The sequence below is a fragment of the Salvelinus sp. IW2-2015 genome, linkage group LG23 (genome assembly GCF_002910315.2).
Source record: "Salvelinus sp. IW2-2015 linkage group LG23, ASM291031v2, whole genome shotgun sequence".
Classification (NCBI taxonomy): domain Eukaryota; kingdom Metazoa; phylum Chordata; class Actinopteri; order Salmoniformes; family Salmonidae; genus Salvelinus; species Salvelinus sp. IW2-2015.
In genome coordinates this window covers 32,836,381-32,853,917 of record NC_036863.1, presented here as the reverse complement: position 1 = coordinate 32,853,917, position 17,537 = coordinate 32,836,381, and the positions used below count along the sequence as shown (strand labels likewise).

The window sequence follows — 17,537 nt, the reverse complement described above, 5'->3', positions numbered from 1 at the left end:
TGCAAATGCAGGGTGTTCTCAGACCAGGCCTGGTTGGAGTTGGATATGTTACAGTTGCATAAAGGGACAATTTTTACATTTGAGCTTTTATTTTTTTATTTAACCTTTATTTCACTAGGCAAGTCAGTTAAGAACAAATTCTTATTTACAATAATGGCCTACCCTGGCCAAACCCTAACCCGGACGACCCTGGGCATATTGTGCGCCGCCTTATGGTACTCCCAATCACGGCCGGTTGTGATACAACCTGGAATCCGAACCAGGGTATGTAGTGACGCCTCTAGCACTGAGATGCAGTGCCTTAGATCGCTGTGCCACTCGGGAGCCCCTAACCATATTCCTAACCTTTACCTAATTATCCTAACCTGCCACGGTAATTATCTTAACCTGTTGTGTAAGTTCTCCTAACCTGTTATGAAAAGTCACTTCTGCTAGTCAAAACCAGCAGGCCTGTCCTGAGAACTGCGGCCCGGGAGGAGAAAAGAGAGTGCTGGGGTGTGTGCGTGTGTGTATGTGTATGTGTATGTATGCGTGTGTGCACTCGTGCATACATGAATGTGTGGAACTACCATGTTAAGGAGTGCCATCATTTCTCTGGACATTTCAGTAACAGCTTGTGAGTAATGAGGTTGGAGTCATTCGTTATCTCAGAAGGAACAGTGTTCTAACGCTGTTTATCTTATTGTGACAATTTCCTATTTCCCCCAGAACTCCTTGTGTTTTTGAAATGCTCTGTGCACACTCTGCTGCAGATGCACTTAGCTGTGCCATGTTGCCCTTTCTGATGGCGTGGGTAATAATCCTTAATATTTCTGCTACTTTGGAATTAATTGAGGCTTTAATGCACTCTGATTCCTTCCTCCAGCACAAGCTAATTGTGTTTTGAAAAATAATAAATTATGTATTTCTTTGTGACTGTCTTAAGTGTTGAGTGTTTTGGATCAAATGTAAAGTACCTTAATGTTTTGTGGAGCAAAAACAAACATGTCAGTGGCGTTTAAAACGATGAAATGTAGGCTTTAATTGTGCCACACTCTGTTTTGCCCTGTTGAAATGAAATATGTTTTGATTAGAGATAGCAGTGTTTGTTAAAGTTAAGTGCAATCTGAAATGACATTGTTAGATGTATAATAAAACATTCCTCTTTGACAGATTCTTACCACAGGCTGCAGCACTACTATGCGTTCTTGCCTGTTTTTGAGGTTAGAGAGTGCCTTTAGGGGGGGCCTTTAGAGTTTGCATCAACATTAGATCTGAAAGACCATGCCAAATAAGTATTATATTTTCTCTCATAGCAGGCAAGGGAAAAGGGTCCCTCTCATACACTTTTGGGGGAAAAAATGCTATCTAGAACCCATAAGGGTTCTTTGTCTGTCCCCTCTATTACAGAACCCTTTTGGGTTCCATGTAAAACCCTTTCCACAGAGAATTCTACATGGAACCCAAAAGGGTTCTTCTATGGGGACAGCCGAAGACCCCTTTTGGAACCCTTTTTTCTAAGTGTACACAATGCTTTCCACAAAAGGAAGTCTCACCATGACAATAGAGAGGCCCCTCCTTTCTCTTCTCTCTCGCTTTATCTCCCTTACTCTTCCATCCCTTATGGAGGGGCCAGTCTAGAGCTGATCTTATGTTTGGACTCACATTAAAGGTGTTGTGATGCGTTTGAAGTCTGATCACCCATCTCTTTTCTCTCTCCCTTTCTCTCTCCAGATGGTCACAAGAACAAAGAAAATATTTGTGGGCGGATTGTCAGCCAACACGGTAGTGGAAGATGTGAAGCAGTATTTTGAACAGTTTGGGAAGGTAAGGAGAATCATTTTGGGTCCCTCCCTTGTATGGTCTGGCAGTAGGCAAACCATTTCAGTGTGGGTTGGAGGGTGTTCATACCCTGTCGCTGTCCTCGGCTGCTGTTTCCAGGCTGTGGTCTATGACTAACCTCCCAGTCCATTCTGAGCGAAGGGGATGTGGACATGCAAATACACAGCCAAACATACTGCAAGAGATCTGCAGAATTACATCCATAGTGCCTTCACTCACCCACTGTACTCAGATACATATTCATATGTATTGTTAGATACTACTGCACTATTGGAGCTAGGAACACAAGCATTTCGCTACACCCGCAATAACATCTGTTAAATATGTGTATGTGACCAATACAATTTGATTTGATTTGATATTAGATTTCAGCTCAAGGTCACCTTGTGTGAATCTGAGGATGCTTCGTCTACAATATCAACTCAGTACTTGACCTCAATAATTGTCCTTTGAGCATGTACTGCACATCTCATCTCTGTGTGTGATATAATCTCTGTATTTCTGAATGGCCAGTTAAGTCAATCATGGGTATGTAAATCCTTTAACACGGCCATATAACTCCCCAGTGATATGTAGTTCCATGGTAATTATGGTCAGTGGTAATTTAGCTCCTGGGTATGGGAGCAGAGCACAGGCCAGGGCACTAGCTTGAATGTTATTCCAAAAGAAGATGACTCACAAGGGGAGGAAGTAGCAGTGAAGCCATAGCTGAGCCCAGCAGCGTGGAGCAGCAAGTAAATATTCAGAGCGGGCTTGGTTGTAATCATCCAGACTGAAAAGGGCTCAACACAAATGTCGACTTGATTGAATGACATGATTGACTTGATTATACAACATTTTTTTCCCCTCATTAAGGAATCCTCAAACACTTGTGAGGAGACAAACAAATCAGTCTGATTGAGGGAGTCGCTCTGTGTGTGTGTGTGTCACAGACAGGGAGGAAATCAGAGTAGTTAGTCTAGGTTTTTAAGAAGGGGAGGGGGGCAGGAAGTGGCTTGTCTCTCCTGCCTGCCTGCCTGTCTGTTGGTGTCTGTGTATGTCCCTCTGCATCCTCTCTGTCACATATATCCCTCCATTTATTAAATAACCTGGCTGCCCAATGCAACCTGCCATTATCGCCACACACGCCGTTTCTCTGAGAAGTCGCCCGGAGAGGGAAAACCAATTCATTTAGTTTCTTCTCCACAGAAAGATTGAGAAGGGGGGAAGGATGGGGGTTGTGGTCACCGCAGTGGCAGCAGGGCTTGTCATTCAGATGTCTGGGATGTACATGTTTAGAATGCTTTAGTGAGGAGAGAGCGAGAGAGAGCTAGAGGGAGAGAGAGAGAGAGATTCTCCTCTATAGGGTAAACACACTGCTAGGATAGCTACCTGGGAATTCTCTTTAGGTGTGGCTGTGTGTGTGTGTGTGGGCCAAGTGTGTGTTCAGGTCTATGTGACATAAGCCAATTAGCAGGATGTGGGCAGGCAGGCAGCAGAGGTGGCGGTTGTTGTGGGGATCAGGGGGAGAAACAGGTGGTGTGGTCACACCAGGGTTACTGCAATATCTCTCTCTATTCTGTCTGTTCCCTGTTTCCTCTCCTCTCCTCTCCTCTCCTCTCCTCTCCTCTCCTCNGGCTGATGGTGTCTGTGTCTGTTCCGCTGCATCCCCTCTGTGACACGCATCCCACCATTTATTAAATAACCTGGCTGTCCAATGCAACCCGCCATTATCACCACACACGCTGCGCTCTTAGGAGTCGCCCGGAGAAAGAAAACCAATTCATTTAGTTTCTCCTCCACAGAAGGATGGAGAAAGGGGGAAGGAGGGGGGATGTGGCCACAGCAGTGGCAGCAGGGCTCGTCATTCAGATGTCTGGGATGTACATGTCTAGAATGCTTTAGTGAGGAGAGAGAAAAGGAGAAAGAGAGACTTAGAGAGAAATATTCTCCTCTGTACCAATGCAGCTCAGGACTCAGGTAAACACACTAGGCTAGCTACCTGGGAATTGTCTTTGGGTGCGGCTCTGTGTTTGTGTGGACTGGGCAAGGTGCCGTGTGTGCGTGCGTGCGTGTGTGTATATGTGTATGTGTGTGTTTGTTCAGGTCTAGGCGTCATAGGCCAATTAGCAGGATGTGGGCAGGCAGGCAGCAGAGGTGGCGGTTGTTGTGGGGATAAGGTGTTCGAAACAGGTGGTGTGATCACACCGGGGTCACTGCAAGATCTCTCTCTCTGTTCTTTCTCCTCTCCTCTCCTCTCCTCTCCTCTCCTCTCCTCTCCTCTCCTGTCCTCTCCTCTCTTATCCTGGCCTCTCCTCTCTTCCCTCAGCCTCTGACAGGGTAGTATACAGGGAGAGGAAGGGAACTGACAGCTCTCATATACATCACTCTCTCCCACTGTCCCACCTGTCATCATTAGTAAAAGTGCACATATCCAAACCCCCAGCACAACTTCAGAGAGGCCCGCCTGCTCTACATAGTATTACTGTGTTACCCAGAGTACACTGAATACGTCCAGGTAATGTGCCGCTGACAGCCAGATGAATGGGCCTGAAGTACAGTATCAGTGTGTAACGACTGATTCTCATGCATCCCAATACCCCCGTGTGACTGACAGCGACAAGATCTCTCCTCTCAGTTCCTCTGAGGCAGCACATTTCTACTGTCTTTGTGTGTTGAGGGGAAAACATACTGTACTGGCTTCATGTAGGACTGATGCATTAGGTTCACATAAGGCCCAGTAACAGGTATGTCTGTATCCCGTGGAAAAGTCTAGGGGTGATTGTGTTCAAAATAAACACTTATCTCCTGGTATAATACCATTATGTGAGAGCTCTGCATCAGCAGATTTGTAATCATTCTTACATTGCATGCAGCTGTTAAAAACACTTACCATCAGGAAGCAAACAACTGGTAGCAGACCTTTGATTAAATAAGGGGGCCAGTGGTCACCCTCATAATTAATTACAGCCTGACATAACAATAGAACTAGAGACCAGGCCAGAAAAGAGGGTCTAACCACAGTGAAGATCCTAACCACTGTGAAGTTCCTAACCACAGTGAAGATCCTAACCACAGTGAAGATCCTAACCACAGTGAAGATCCTAACCACAGTGAAGGGCTAACCAACAGTGAAGAATCCTAACCACCGTGAAAGTGCCTAACCCAACAGTGAAATTCCTAACCACAGTGAAGGCCTAACCACAGTGAAGCTAAACAGTAAATCTAACCAACAGTGAAGGCTAACAGTGAATCCTAACCACAGTGAACACCAGTGAATCCTACCAACAGTGAAGGGACAGGTCCCAAAGTAAGCCAACCACAGTGAAGGGCCTAACACAGTGAAGATCTAAACCACAGTAAGAGCCTAACCACAGTGAAGATTCCTAACGCACATGAAAGGCCTAACCAACAGTTGAGTTCTCACCACAGTGAAAGGCCTAACCACGTGAAGATTCCTACACCAGTAGCCCTAAACCACGTGAAATCACAGGAGGGCCTAACCACAGTCAAAATCCTAACCACAGTGAGGCCTAACCACAGTCAAGATCCTAACCACAGTGAAAGGCCTAAAGATTCACAACCACAGTGAAAGCTAACCGTTAACAACCACAGGAAGTTCCTAACCACAGTGAAGGGCCTAACCCCAGTGAGATTCCTAACCACAGTTGAAGTTCTAACACAAGTGAAAAGGCTAACACAGTGAAGATCCTACCACAGTGAAAGATCCTAACCACAGTGAAGATCTAAACCACAAGTGAAAATCCTAACAAAGTGAAGATCCTAACCAAAGTGAAGATCCTAACCACAGTGAAGGCACCAACAACAGTGAAAGCCTAACAACAGTGAATGTTCCTAACCACAGTGGAAAATCCTAACCAAAGTAAGATCCTAACCAAAGTGAAGATCCTAACCAGTGAAGATCCTAACCACAGTGAAGCACCAACACAGTGAAAGCCTAAACAACAGTGAAAGGCCTAACCAGAGTGAAGACCCCAACAACAGTGAAAGGCCTAACCACAGTGAAAGTCTAACCACAGGGAAAGGCCTAACCACAGTGAATGCCCCAACAACAGTGAAAGGCCTAACCACAGTGAATGCCCCAACAACCAGTGAAAGGCCTAACCACAGTGAAAGGCCTAACCACAGTGAATGCCCCACACAACAGTGAAAGGTCTAACCACAGTGAATGCCCCACAACAGTGAAAGGCCTAACCACAGTGAAAGGGCCTAACCACAGTGAACCGCCAACAACAGTGAAAGGTCTAACCACAGTGAATGCCCCAACAACAGTGAAGGGCCTAACCACAGTGGAATGCCCCAACAAACAGTGAAAGGCCTAACCCACAGGAATCCGCAACAACGTGAAAGGCCTACCACAGTGAAAGGCCTAACCACAGTGGAAGAGGCCTAACCACAGTGAATGCCACCAACAACAGTGAAAGGCTCTAACCACAAGTGAATGCCCCAACAACAGTGAACGGCCTAACACAGTGAAAGGCTAACCCACAGTGAAAGGCCTAACACAGTGAATGCCCCAACCAACAACAGTGAAAGGCCTAACCACAGTGAAGGCACCAACAACAGTGAAAGGCCTGACCACAGTGAAGGGCCTAACCACAGTGAATGCCCCAACAACAGTGAAAGGCCTAACCACAGTGAAGGCCCCAACAACAGTGAAAGGCCTAACCACAGTGAAGGCACCAACAACAGTGAAAGGCCTAACCACAGTGAAGGGCCTAATTATCTGAGATGGCTTATGCTTAGTCATTGGTTTACTGTAATCGGCTTGGAGTGCGTCTCAAAACAAAGTGTCCTTATTTGGCTAAGCTGAAACAACTGCTTGCCGCTTTGTTCCCCCTGGCCTTCATTGTGTTTTGTGCTGTGGTTTGACTGGGGGTCCAGTGCTTGGTTTCATCAGCCCCAGCCTGCAGCTGTTTCCAAGCCAGTGGGCCGCCACAATCAGGCCTTAATGTCCTCCTCTGCCCCGGTTCCCATGTCCTACTGGGTGGGAGCCAGCTACTGTAGTACCAGGAGGAGGACTCTGGACCCTTAACCCTTAAGCTCACTGCCACTGAGCTGATGGGTCTGCAGGAGGGTTAGGTGGGGTCATAGGGTCAGACTGAGGGAGGGTGCATTTGAACCTGAGATCTCTGTCAGAAACATTTTCAATTTCTCTAAGATTAGCTGAATATCTGTCTACACATCCTGTCGTACTGCTCCTGTAGGACAGGGACTACACTCACACACTGAGTGGAGAGAGGGTACAATACTGTAGGTGAACAGGAAGACACAACAGTATGAAAGCCTGTGGTTTGTGTCATCTCACTGTCCCTCAGTTCAGCACTAGGTCTTCTTCTCACACACTGACTTCCCCTGACAGGAAGCAGATGAGAGAAAAAATGCAACAATAAAATAATGAAAAAAGGATGCCTTGGTTAGTGACAGGAAATTTGTTCTGGTGCTCCGGTAATCTAATATCATGGCTGACATTTCGTTGTGCATTGAGATTTTGTAAATGGCAGAAAACCACAATGTGTGACTGTCCGTAACGGCTGCATCCAGGACTCCATGTTAGTTCATTTAGCATACCTGCCCAAGCGCTTACATTTAATAACATCATTTGAGTTTTTCAGGCGTACCAAATAAAAACAGTGCTGATGTCCATTAGTGCATTGCCAAGCTTCCTGCCCCAGTGAACGCAAACAACACCGTTTAGATCCCCGCTTCCCAACCAGTAAATATGGGACGCAGTGGAGGAAATCTTACTTTGGGATTTGATGAGTTATTGTTTGTTTGCTAAAATGCATCAGATAAAAACATCAACAGACTACTGGAGTTTCATTTTTTTGCAGACATTTTGCAGACATTTTTGCAGACATTTTTGCATTGAAGTAAAATATGAAATCCTCCAAGCTTAGCCTTTTGATGGTTGTGATATTGAAGTATTACAACATAAAGAACACTTAAAATCCTGTATTTGACTTTATTAAGTTCTAAACCAGTTTTCTTTTCAAGCCTTTGATATGCAGGAGACATCCTCTGTGACACAGCATACCTGCGTTGCTTCAGAGATATCACAGTAGCTCATTTCTCTCCAGTCACACACAAGCAGGTGGACATTTGCATGACATTTCCATATCCCTCTGCATCTCCTCTCACCTCTAAGAGTCTAGTTGAACATTTGCCTACAGTATGTGGCCTAAACTCTCCATTTAGCACTGTGTTGGATTTCTCCCTCCAGGCTGTGGTCTCTATAGTAGTAGGCCAGAAGGACACAGCTACAGAGTTATTGCTGGTCAGAGCTGGGTTGATAAGCCAGCATCAGGTCCATAGGAGCTCTCATCTGCAGCATGTAAGGCTTGACTGCGGCTCTTTACTCTCCCTGCAGTCACTTGTAGTTAGGACCTGAGACAGAGCAGAGCAATGGAAATGAACTGGCCCTAAACCGGCTACTGCTGCAGGCACAGCCAGAAAGAGGAAAAAAGCCCAGTTAGACAAATTACTTAATGTCCGCTCTGACCTTCATTTGCCCAGTTGCTTGTCAATGTTTCTAATATTTAACACCCACTGGACTACTTCTAGTCCTCCTGCATTTTTCAGCCAGTATGTTTCCTTTGATGATGAGATCAGTGATACAACAGAGGTGTTAGAGATGCATGATAAAGGTTCTGTATCATTTCAGCCAGTCGTTTTGAAAGTAGTGTTCACGAGCCAAAATACCTCACTATCTGTAGGCCCTAGCTACCTACCTATCTAGTTTCTGATGGAGCTCTGTGGTGTATCCTGCTTTTAGGACAGTGCATCATGGGGGATTGACACGTGGTGGAGGTGCGTCTGTGCAGACTGTCTACCGGCGTCCCTCCCTGAAATGGCTCCCCCTGGATAAGCCAGGATTGCCTTGATTGCGTTACAGTGACTCATTATGTCAATGGCTGATGGAACGTAGAGGCCCCAGTAGTGGTGCTTAAAGAACGATCTGTTTAAAGAAGATTGACTGTGATTGGATGGGATTCCCAGCACCTGCTCACTGGGGTAAATCTGGTCATGGCAGAAAGCAGCAGCAGCAGCAATCTTCCCTGTGGTATTGTGTCAGTAAGGAGGAAATGGACGTGTGAGGCGGGAGGGAGGCTACAGCAGCCTTTCAAACGGCTGGTGGGTTGAGCACTTCGTCAAAGGAGCTGTCAGAACTCATCTGCCACTCAGCATCCTCCTCCCTGTGACTTTCAGAGCTCCTAAACAACCAGGCAAACCACAACCTGCTCTCTGCTGTGCTCTGTGTGGAGCTGTAGCCCAGGTGGGAAAACACAACGATAGAAACAGGCCCAGGAAGCGATTAGCCCTGAAAAAAGCCTATTTCCTCAGATATATGGAATTTCACAGCCATGAATGCAGTGCATTAACCTGTAAGCATAAGCCCAGGGGCGCTAATAACTTTCCACTCTGGGGCCACTTGATCTTTAAACGAGGGAGGCACTTGCCAAGATCACGCTCGGAAATTAATACATCCCCCGAAAAGGGCTCTTTTGGCCGTAGCGGTAGTGAGTGTGTTTTTCTCCCTCCATGGAGCGTGTGTGTGTGCGTTTAAAGAGGGGACTGCCGTGACAGGTGGTATTTGGAGAGTGGTGTCGAGAGCCACAAAGGCAGGCGCTGGCCTCTGAGTGACAGGCCCCGCATTGCCGCGGCAAGCAACGCCAAGGCAGACACAAATGAGAAACAAAATTACGGTGTCATATTTCACCTCACATCTGACAGGCTTCTGAAGAGATGTGAAACCACCTCTCTCCCAAATGTACCACTGCTATTAAGTGTGGGGCTGTGCTGAGAAATAAAAAAAATCTATCATGATACGGTTTTCCCTAACAGCAGGTTGTCAAAGGCAACATTCCATTCCAGTGCTGGAGTGCTTTAGGAAATGACTGAGTTAGGCCATTTACACACTGAACAACCAGCCGTAAAGTAGGAAATGAAAACTGGGGGTTTCACATGAAACACTTTGTGGTGTAACTGCCTGTCTTACAGTCCACCTGGGTCTTGAGAACCACTGTACCTTCATGTCTGTGGTATTTGTTGCAGCATCCTGCATATTTGGCCCTCATATCCTCTAACAGCAAGGTGGCGTTATCAAAAAGCTTTCTTCATATTCCAAGGCTGCTGATGGCAGGTTTAAGCTGCGGCAACTTGAGGAAAACTCCTGACTGTACACAGGGCACACTGACTAAGCACAGTCCCATTGGTCTACCTGTACACTCTACCTCTCTCTCTCTCTCTCTCTCTCTCTCTCTCTCTCTCTCTCTCTCTCTCTCTCTCTCTCTCTCTCTCTCTCTCTTCTCTCTCTCTCTTCTCTCTCTCTCTCTCTCTCTCTCTCTCTCGTTCCTGTCTGTCTGTCTGTCTGCTGTTCTGTCTGTCTGTCTGTCTGTCTGTCTGTCTGTCTGTCTGTCTGTCTGTCTGTCTGTCTGTCTGTCTGTCTGTCCTGTCTGTTGTCTGCCTGCCTGCCTGCCTGCCTGCCTGCCTGCCTGCCTGCCTGTCTGTCTGTCTGTCTGTCTGTCTGTCTGTCTGTCTGTCTGTCTGTCGCTACCGTGGTTAAATGCAAAAGCCTAATGAAGCCTCTGTGGTATTATGGTGTGTGTGTGTGTGTGTGTGTGTGTGTGTGTGTGTGTGTGTGTGTGTGTGTGTGTGTGTGTGTGTGTGTGTGTGTGTGTGTGTGTGTGTGTGTGTGGCTGTGTGTGTGTGTGTGTGTGTGGTGTTTGTGTGTGTGTGTGTGAAGCAGATACCATAGCTGTCCCTCAGCAGCTCAAATCAAATCAAATTGTATTGGTCACATGCGCCGAAAACAACAGGTGTAGACTTTACTGTGAAATGCTTACTTACGATCCCATTCTCAACAGTACAGAGTTAAAAAAGTACAGAAAATATTTGCTAAATAAAAAAGGAAATAATAACTATAACGAGACAGGAGAAGCGCCTTGGTCAGGGAGGTGACCAAGGACCCGATGGTCACTCTGACAGAAGAAGGACAACCATCTCTGCAGCACTCCACCAATCAGGCCTTTATGGTGGAGCGGCCAGACGGAAGCCACTCCTCAGTAAAAGGCACATGACAGCCCGCTTGGAGTTTGCCAAAAGGCACCTAAAGGACTCTCAGACCATGACAAACAAGATTCTCTGGTCTGATGAAGTCAAGATTGAACTCTTTGGCCTGAATGCCAAGCGTCACGTCTGGAGGAAACCTGGCACCATCCCTACGGTGAAGCATGGTGGTGGCAGCATCATGCTGTGGGGATGTTTTTCAGCAGCAGGGACTGGGAGACTAGTCAGGATCGAGGGAAAGATAAACAGAGAAAAGTATAGAGAGATCATTGATGAAAACCTGCTCAAGACCTCAGACTGGGGCAAAGGTTCACCTTCCAACAAGACAACGACCGTAAGCATACAGCCAAGGCAACACAGAAGTGGCTTTGGGACAAGTCTCTGAATGTCCTTGAGAGGCCCAGCCAGAGCCTGAACTTGAACCCGATCGAACATCTCTGGAGAGATCTGAAAATAGCTGTGTAGCGACGCTCCTCATCCAACCTGACAGAACTTGAATGGGAAAAACTCCCCAAGTACAGGTGTGCCAAGCTTGTAGCTGTAATTGCTGCCAAAGGTGCGTTGGGTCTGAATGCTTATGTAAATGTGATATTTCCGTTTAAAAAAATGGTAAACATTTCTATAAACTTGTTTTTGCTTTGTCATTATGGGGTATTGTGTGTAGATTGATGAGGGGTTAAAAAACGATTTAATCAATTTTAGAATAAGGCAGTAACATAACAAAATGTTGAAAAAGTCAAAGGGTCTGAATACTTTCCGAATGCACTGTTTATGTGGGTTAGGGATAAAAGTGACTAGACAATCAGGATATATAATAGAGTAGCAGCAACGTATGTAAAGTGTGTGAAAGTGTGTCTATGTGTGAGTGTGTGTGGCGTCTATGTGTGAGTGTATGTGTGTGTGTGTGTGTGTGTGTGTGGTGGTGTGTGTGTGTGTGTGTTGTTGTGTGTGTGTGTGTGTGTGGTGTGTGTGTGTGTGTGGTGTGTGTGTGTGTGTGTGTGTGTGTGTGTGTGTGTGTGTGTGTGTGTGTGTGTGTGTGTAGGTTGGAGTGTCAGTGTTAGTGTCATGTGTGTTGTGCACCTGTGTGGGTAGGGTGTAGTGAGTGTGCATAGACCCAGTGCACAATAAACAATAAAGTGTGTCAATGTAAATGGTCCGGGTGGCCATTTGAGTAATTGTTCAGGAGTCTTATGGTTTGGGGTAGAACCTGCTCAGGAGCCTGTTGGTCCTAGACTTGGGGCTCCGGTACCGCTTGCCATGCGGTAGCAGAGAGAACGGTCTATGACTTGGGTGGCTGGAGTCTTTAACAATTTTTAGGGCCTTCCTCTGACACCGTCTGGTATAGAGGTCCTGGTGATCTACTGGGCCATACGCACTACCCTCTGTAGCGCCTTGCGGTTGGATGCCGAGGAGTTGCCATACCATGCGGTGATGCAGCCAGTCAAGATGCAGCTGTAGAATATTTTGAGAATCTGAGGGCCCATGCCAAGTCTTTTCAGCCTCCTGAGGGGGAAGAGGCGTTGCCTTGCCCTCTTCGTGACTGTGTTGGTGTGTTTGGACCAATATAGATCCTTAATGGTGTGGACACCAAGGAACTTGAAGCTCTCGACCCGCTCCATTACAGCCCTGTCGATGTGGATGGGGGCGTGCTCGGTCCTCAGTTTCCTGTAGTCCATGATCAGCTCCTTGGTCTTGCTGAAGTTGAGGGAGAGGTTGTTGTCCTAGCACCACACTGCCAGGTCTCTGACCTCCTCCCTATAAGCTCTCATCATCGTCAGTGATCAGGCCTACCACTGTCTTGTTGTCTGCAAACTTAATGATGGTGTTGGAGTCGTGCGCTGCCACTCGGTCGTGGGTGAACAGGGAGTACAGGAGGGGACTGAGCACGCACCCGTGAGGGGCCCCCGTGTTGAGGGTCACCGTGTTGGATGTGTTGTTACCTACCCTTACCACCTGGTGACGGCCCGTCAGGAAGTCCAGGATCCAGTTGCAGAGGGAGGTGTTCAGTCCCAGGCTCCTTAGCTTAGTGATGCGCTTGGAGGGCACTGTGATGTCGAATGCTGAGCTGTGTCAGGGGGAAGAAGCCAGAGTTTTAGAGTAGATATGTCAACAACATACTTCAGATTAACCAAAGGTATTTAGTGTCCCCAGGAGGGATCCAGCCCTCGTTTAGTTTTACACCTAGGTCTATAGGTGTACAGGTGTATTGGAGTCGACTAAAGGGTAATGCAAAAAAGCTTTTTAGATTACGAAAGCAATTTAAAGGGAAAAAACTATACAGTACAAAATCCATCTTAAATATTTTCAAAGACAGCTGTATAGAAATAACTGGACATAGCTACTGTGGCACATTTGTAACATGTTTGGTTGAAGGTGTGTGTGTGCCTCTGGGCCAGTGATTTGGCAGAGTCAAGCCAGGGTTGGGCCAGGGTTTCATCAAAGGGCAATATCAAATGTGCTCTTTCCTGAACTTTAAGAGCACTTCAGGTCAGCCAGGAAAAAAACAAAACGGTCCTTTTAACATTTCCCAGTGCTGAAAGGAATTTTAAAGGAAGAACACGAAGAGAAAGTGAATGTTCAGAATTGTCATGCTCTCATTGAAATTCTAAACTGAGCACACCATAAAGAGATAACTGACAAGGTAGGACAGGACTCAAAGACTGAGAGTGTTTCATATTAATATAAAGGCGGGCGGGGCCATTCAACTCCAGCCCTGACAGACTGTGTTGCTAATAGAATCACTGGGCCATGAGAGAGTGTTTGAAGACACCTGCAGATTCCTCGCATTCCAGGGCTACAGCGGCAGGATGTTGCAACTTGCCAGATAAGACAAAGGAAGGAGGTATGTGAAATATGGATGCACTGTACTGTATTTGTGTCCTGAATGTTAGCGGAACTAATTAGAATGCATTTTTGAACCATGGCATCTTCGAATGGAATGAAGCTTCCGCATAAAGAGCAGGTCTCCTATCTGTTTTTCAATACCAGTGCTTCAGATTCACTAGACAGACTAAAACTGGAACCATGAGGACAAAAGCTCTGAAGGAAGGAAGAAGGGGGATGAGGAGGAGGAGTTGAGATGATTTAGTGGCCCCACCACTCCCCCTTTAGAGCCCGTACCAGCCCATCAGTTTTAATCAGTGTTTTGAGTTATGTGCTTTGTGTGAAGTTAGGTTTAGATTAAGGGAATCCACAGTGTGTGTGTGTGTGGAGTGAGAGAGAGAGAATGATCCTGCAGGTCTAAAGGGTAAACACGCCTGCTGGGTTCTGGGTTGAAACTGTGGACCCTGAGCCTCCTCCTCTCCTCAACTCTCTCAGCCCTACCTACCTTTAGATCAGGGCCACATTGACAGTCACAGTGGGAGTGGCACTTGGAGCTCTGTTAGACACACGCAGAGCTTCAGTTTGGCTAACATTGAACCCTACATGGGGCTCCCAAATCCTATCCCGGGGTAATTATTTCTGATGGGGAGTGAACCGGAAGGATGGCTATCTTCCCTCCTTTATTACTGGAATGTGAACCTCAAATTGTTTTGGATACGCCTCCTGCCGGGCCCATCATTGCTGTCTTCCAGCTGGCCAGCCAGCCTCGGATCAGCCCTACAAGGGATGCAGGGAGCATCGGTCCTTTATTACCACAGGCTGCCTGCTCTGGAAATGTAAGGGCTCCCAGGGTATGTGTGTGTGTGTGTTTGTGGGAGGTGTGTATAGTCCTATGTGTGTGTGTGTGTGTGTGTGTTTGTGGGAGGTGTGATAATAGTCCTATGTGTGGGTGTGTGGGTGTGTTTGTGGGAGGTGTGTATAGTCCTATGTGTGTGTGTGTGTGTGTTTGTGGGAGGTGTGTATAGTCCTGTGTGTGTGTGTGTGTGTTTATTTTTTATTTCACCTTTTTTTAACCAGGTAGGCTAGTTGAGAACAAGTTCTCATTTACAACTGCGACCTGGCCAAGATAAAGCATAGCAATTCGACACAAACAACGACACAGAGTTACACATGGAATAAACAAAACATACAGTCAATAATACAGTAGAACAAAATAAAACAAAACGTCTATATACAGTGAGTGCAAATGAGGTAAGATAAGGGAGTTAAGGCAATAAAATAGGCCATATGGCGAAGTAATTACAATTTAGCAATTAAACACTGGAATGGTAGATGTGCAGAAGATGAATGTGCAAGTAGAGATACTGGGGTGCAAAGGAGCAAGATAAATAAATACAGAATGGGGATGAGGTAGGTAGATAGATGGGCTGTTTACAGATGGGCTATGTACAGGTGCAGTGATCTGTGAGCTGCTCTGACAGCTGGTGCTTAAAGCTAGTGAGGGAGATATGAGTCTCCAGCTTCAGAGATTTTTGCAGTTCATTCCAGTCATTGGCAGTGTGTGTGGGAGGTGTGTGTGTTATATATGTGCATTTTTGTAACGCCTAAAACGGAAGCATATGCAGAAAGTACATCATACCAATGGTAAAATATGGTGGTTCATCTTTGATGTCATGGGGCTGTTTTGCTTCCACTGGTCCTGTGGCCCTTTAAGGTAACAGCATCATGAACTTTAACAAGTACCAGGACATTTTAGCCAAAAACCTGTTTGCCGCTGCCAGGAGGCTGACAACTGGCCGCAAGTGGATTTTCCAGCAAGACAATAACCCCAAGCACACATCAGTAATCCACATAGATCAATTGACCTCAAAATCAACATTTTTCATTTCAGTCTCCAGACTTTCAACATCTCAGTCTCCAGATTTGAACCCCATTGAAAACCTTTGGTTTGAATTGAAGAGTGCAGTCCATAAGCGCAGACAAAGGGTATCAAGAATCTGAAAAGATTCTGTATGGAGGAATGGTCCAAGATCCCTCCAAAGTTCTCTAATCTCATAAAACATTTTAGAAAAAGGCTCAGTGTCATCACACTGAGGGTAGGGTGCCGGAGTACTGAAAATAGGGGTACCACTAATTTTGACCCCTATTTAATTTAATTTTTGTTCATTACTTGTTAAACAAAATGTCTTTCTCTGAGCAATTGTATTAGTGTACCACTGCTACAGTATTGTATGTCTTCATCCTCCCCTGTCCTCCCCTACATCAGCCAGCCACTACCCTGCACTCTGTATTTCACTGCCCAGCAGGAGAGCATTCTCTAGACTCAGACTCTTGGTGGGGAGGTGAATACACTCATTTTGTCTCTTGTTTCTTTCTTGCTGTATTTTCAAGCATAAGTAAGTCAACTGCTGTCTTACGTGACCTTACTGCAATTCAGTAGGTTCAAATTATTTACAAAATGGTGTTGAAAATCCCCCTAAGCTTTCTAATCCCTGAGTTACTGTGGCAACCTGAAGAAGTTGATTAGTCATATCATTACAACACTATCTGTGTCAAAATGTGATTGGTGTGTTCATGCTGAAGGATTACTGGGTTTACAACGCTAATGCAGGACATAATAACAGTCGTAAGTACAGACGGATCGGTGTGCATCAAATGATTCTCCGCTAGCTTAACGTTAGTTAACGTTACTGAAAGATGAATCATACAGTTCATGTAGGAATTAATCATGTTTAACTAGACTTCCTCTTTGTATACCAAATCAAGTTGTATTGGTCGCATACATATATATAGCAGATGTTATTGAGGCAGTAGCAAAATGCTTGTGTTCCTAGCTCCAACAGTGCAGTAGTATCTAATAATGTATATGTGTATATATATATATATATATACATATACATTATTAGATACTACTGCACTGTTGGAGCTAGGAACACAAGCATTTTGCTATAACATGGATAAATACTATTTTAATGGACGAGAAAATTGCTTTTCTTTAAAAAATAAGGACATTTCTAAGTGACCCCAAACTTATGAACCGCAGTGTATATACAGTATATACATATATGTATATATATATTTATTACATATATAGTATGTTATACTGTATATACACTGCGGTTCATAAGTTTGGGGTCACTTAGAAATGTCCTTATTTTTTAAAGAAAAGCAATTTTCTCGTCCATTAAAATAGTATTTATCCATGTTATTGCTTCATTACCTGCAAAACACCAGTCTCAACGTCAACAGTGAAGAGGCGACTCCGGAATGCTGGCCTTCTAGGCAGAGTTGCAAGGAAAAATACATATCTTAGACTGGCCAATGAAAGAAAAGATTAAGATGATCAAAAGAACACAGACACTGGACAGAGGAACTCTGCCGAGAAGGCCAGCATCCCGGAGTCGCCTCTTCACTGTTGACGTTGAGACTGGTGTTTGTGGGGTACTATTTAATGAAGCTGCCAGTTGAGGACTTGTTTCTCTTGTTTCTCAAACTAGACACTCTAATTGTACTTGTCCTCTTGCTCAGTTGTGCACCGGGGCCTCCCACTCCTCTTTCTATTCTGGTTAGAGCCAGTTTGTGCTGTTTTGTGAAGGGAGTAGTACACGGCGTTGTACGGGATTTTCAGTTTCTTTGCAATTTCTCACATGGAATAGCCTTCATTTCTCAGAACAAGAATAGACTACGAGTTTCAGAAGAAAGTTCTTTTTCTGGCCATTTTGACCCTGTAATCAAACCCACAAATGCTGATGCTCCAGATACTCAATTAGTCTAAAGAACGCCAGTTTTATTGCTTCTTTAATCAGGGCAAAAGTTTTCAGCTG

At 45.5% G+C, this 17,537-nt stretch overlaps 1 protein-coding gene across 1 annotated transcript in view; it reads left to right on the top strand.

Annotated features, from left to right (window-relative positions):
- Positions 1-17,537, top strand: part of LOC111950941 (RNA-binding protein Musashi homolog 2-like) — a 233,891-nt gene that overhangs the window by 109,365 nt on the left and 106,989 nt on the right. Inside the window, exon 6 of the mRNA XM_023968898.2 lies at positions 1,714-1,806. Within this exon, the coding sequence (XP_023824666.1) occupies positions 1,714-1,806 (93 nt within the window). The remainder of the gene's footprint in view (positions 1-1,713; positions 1,807-17,537) is intronic.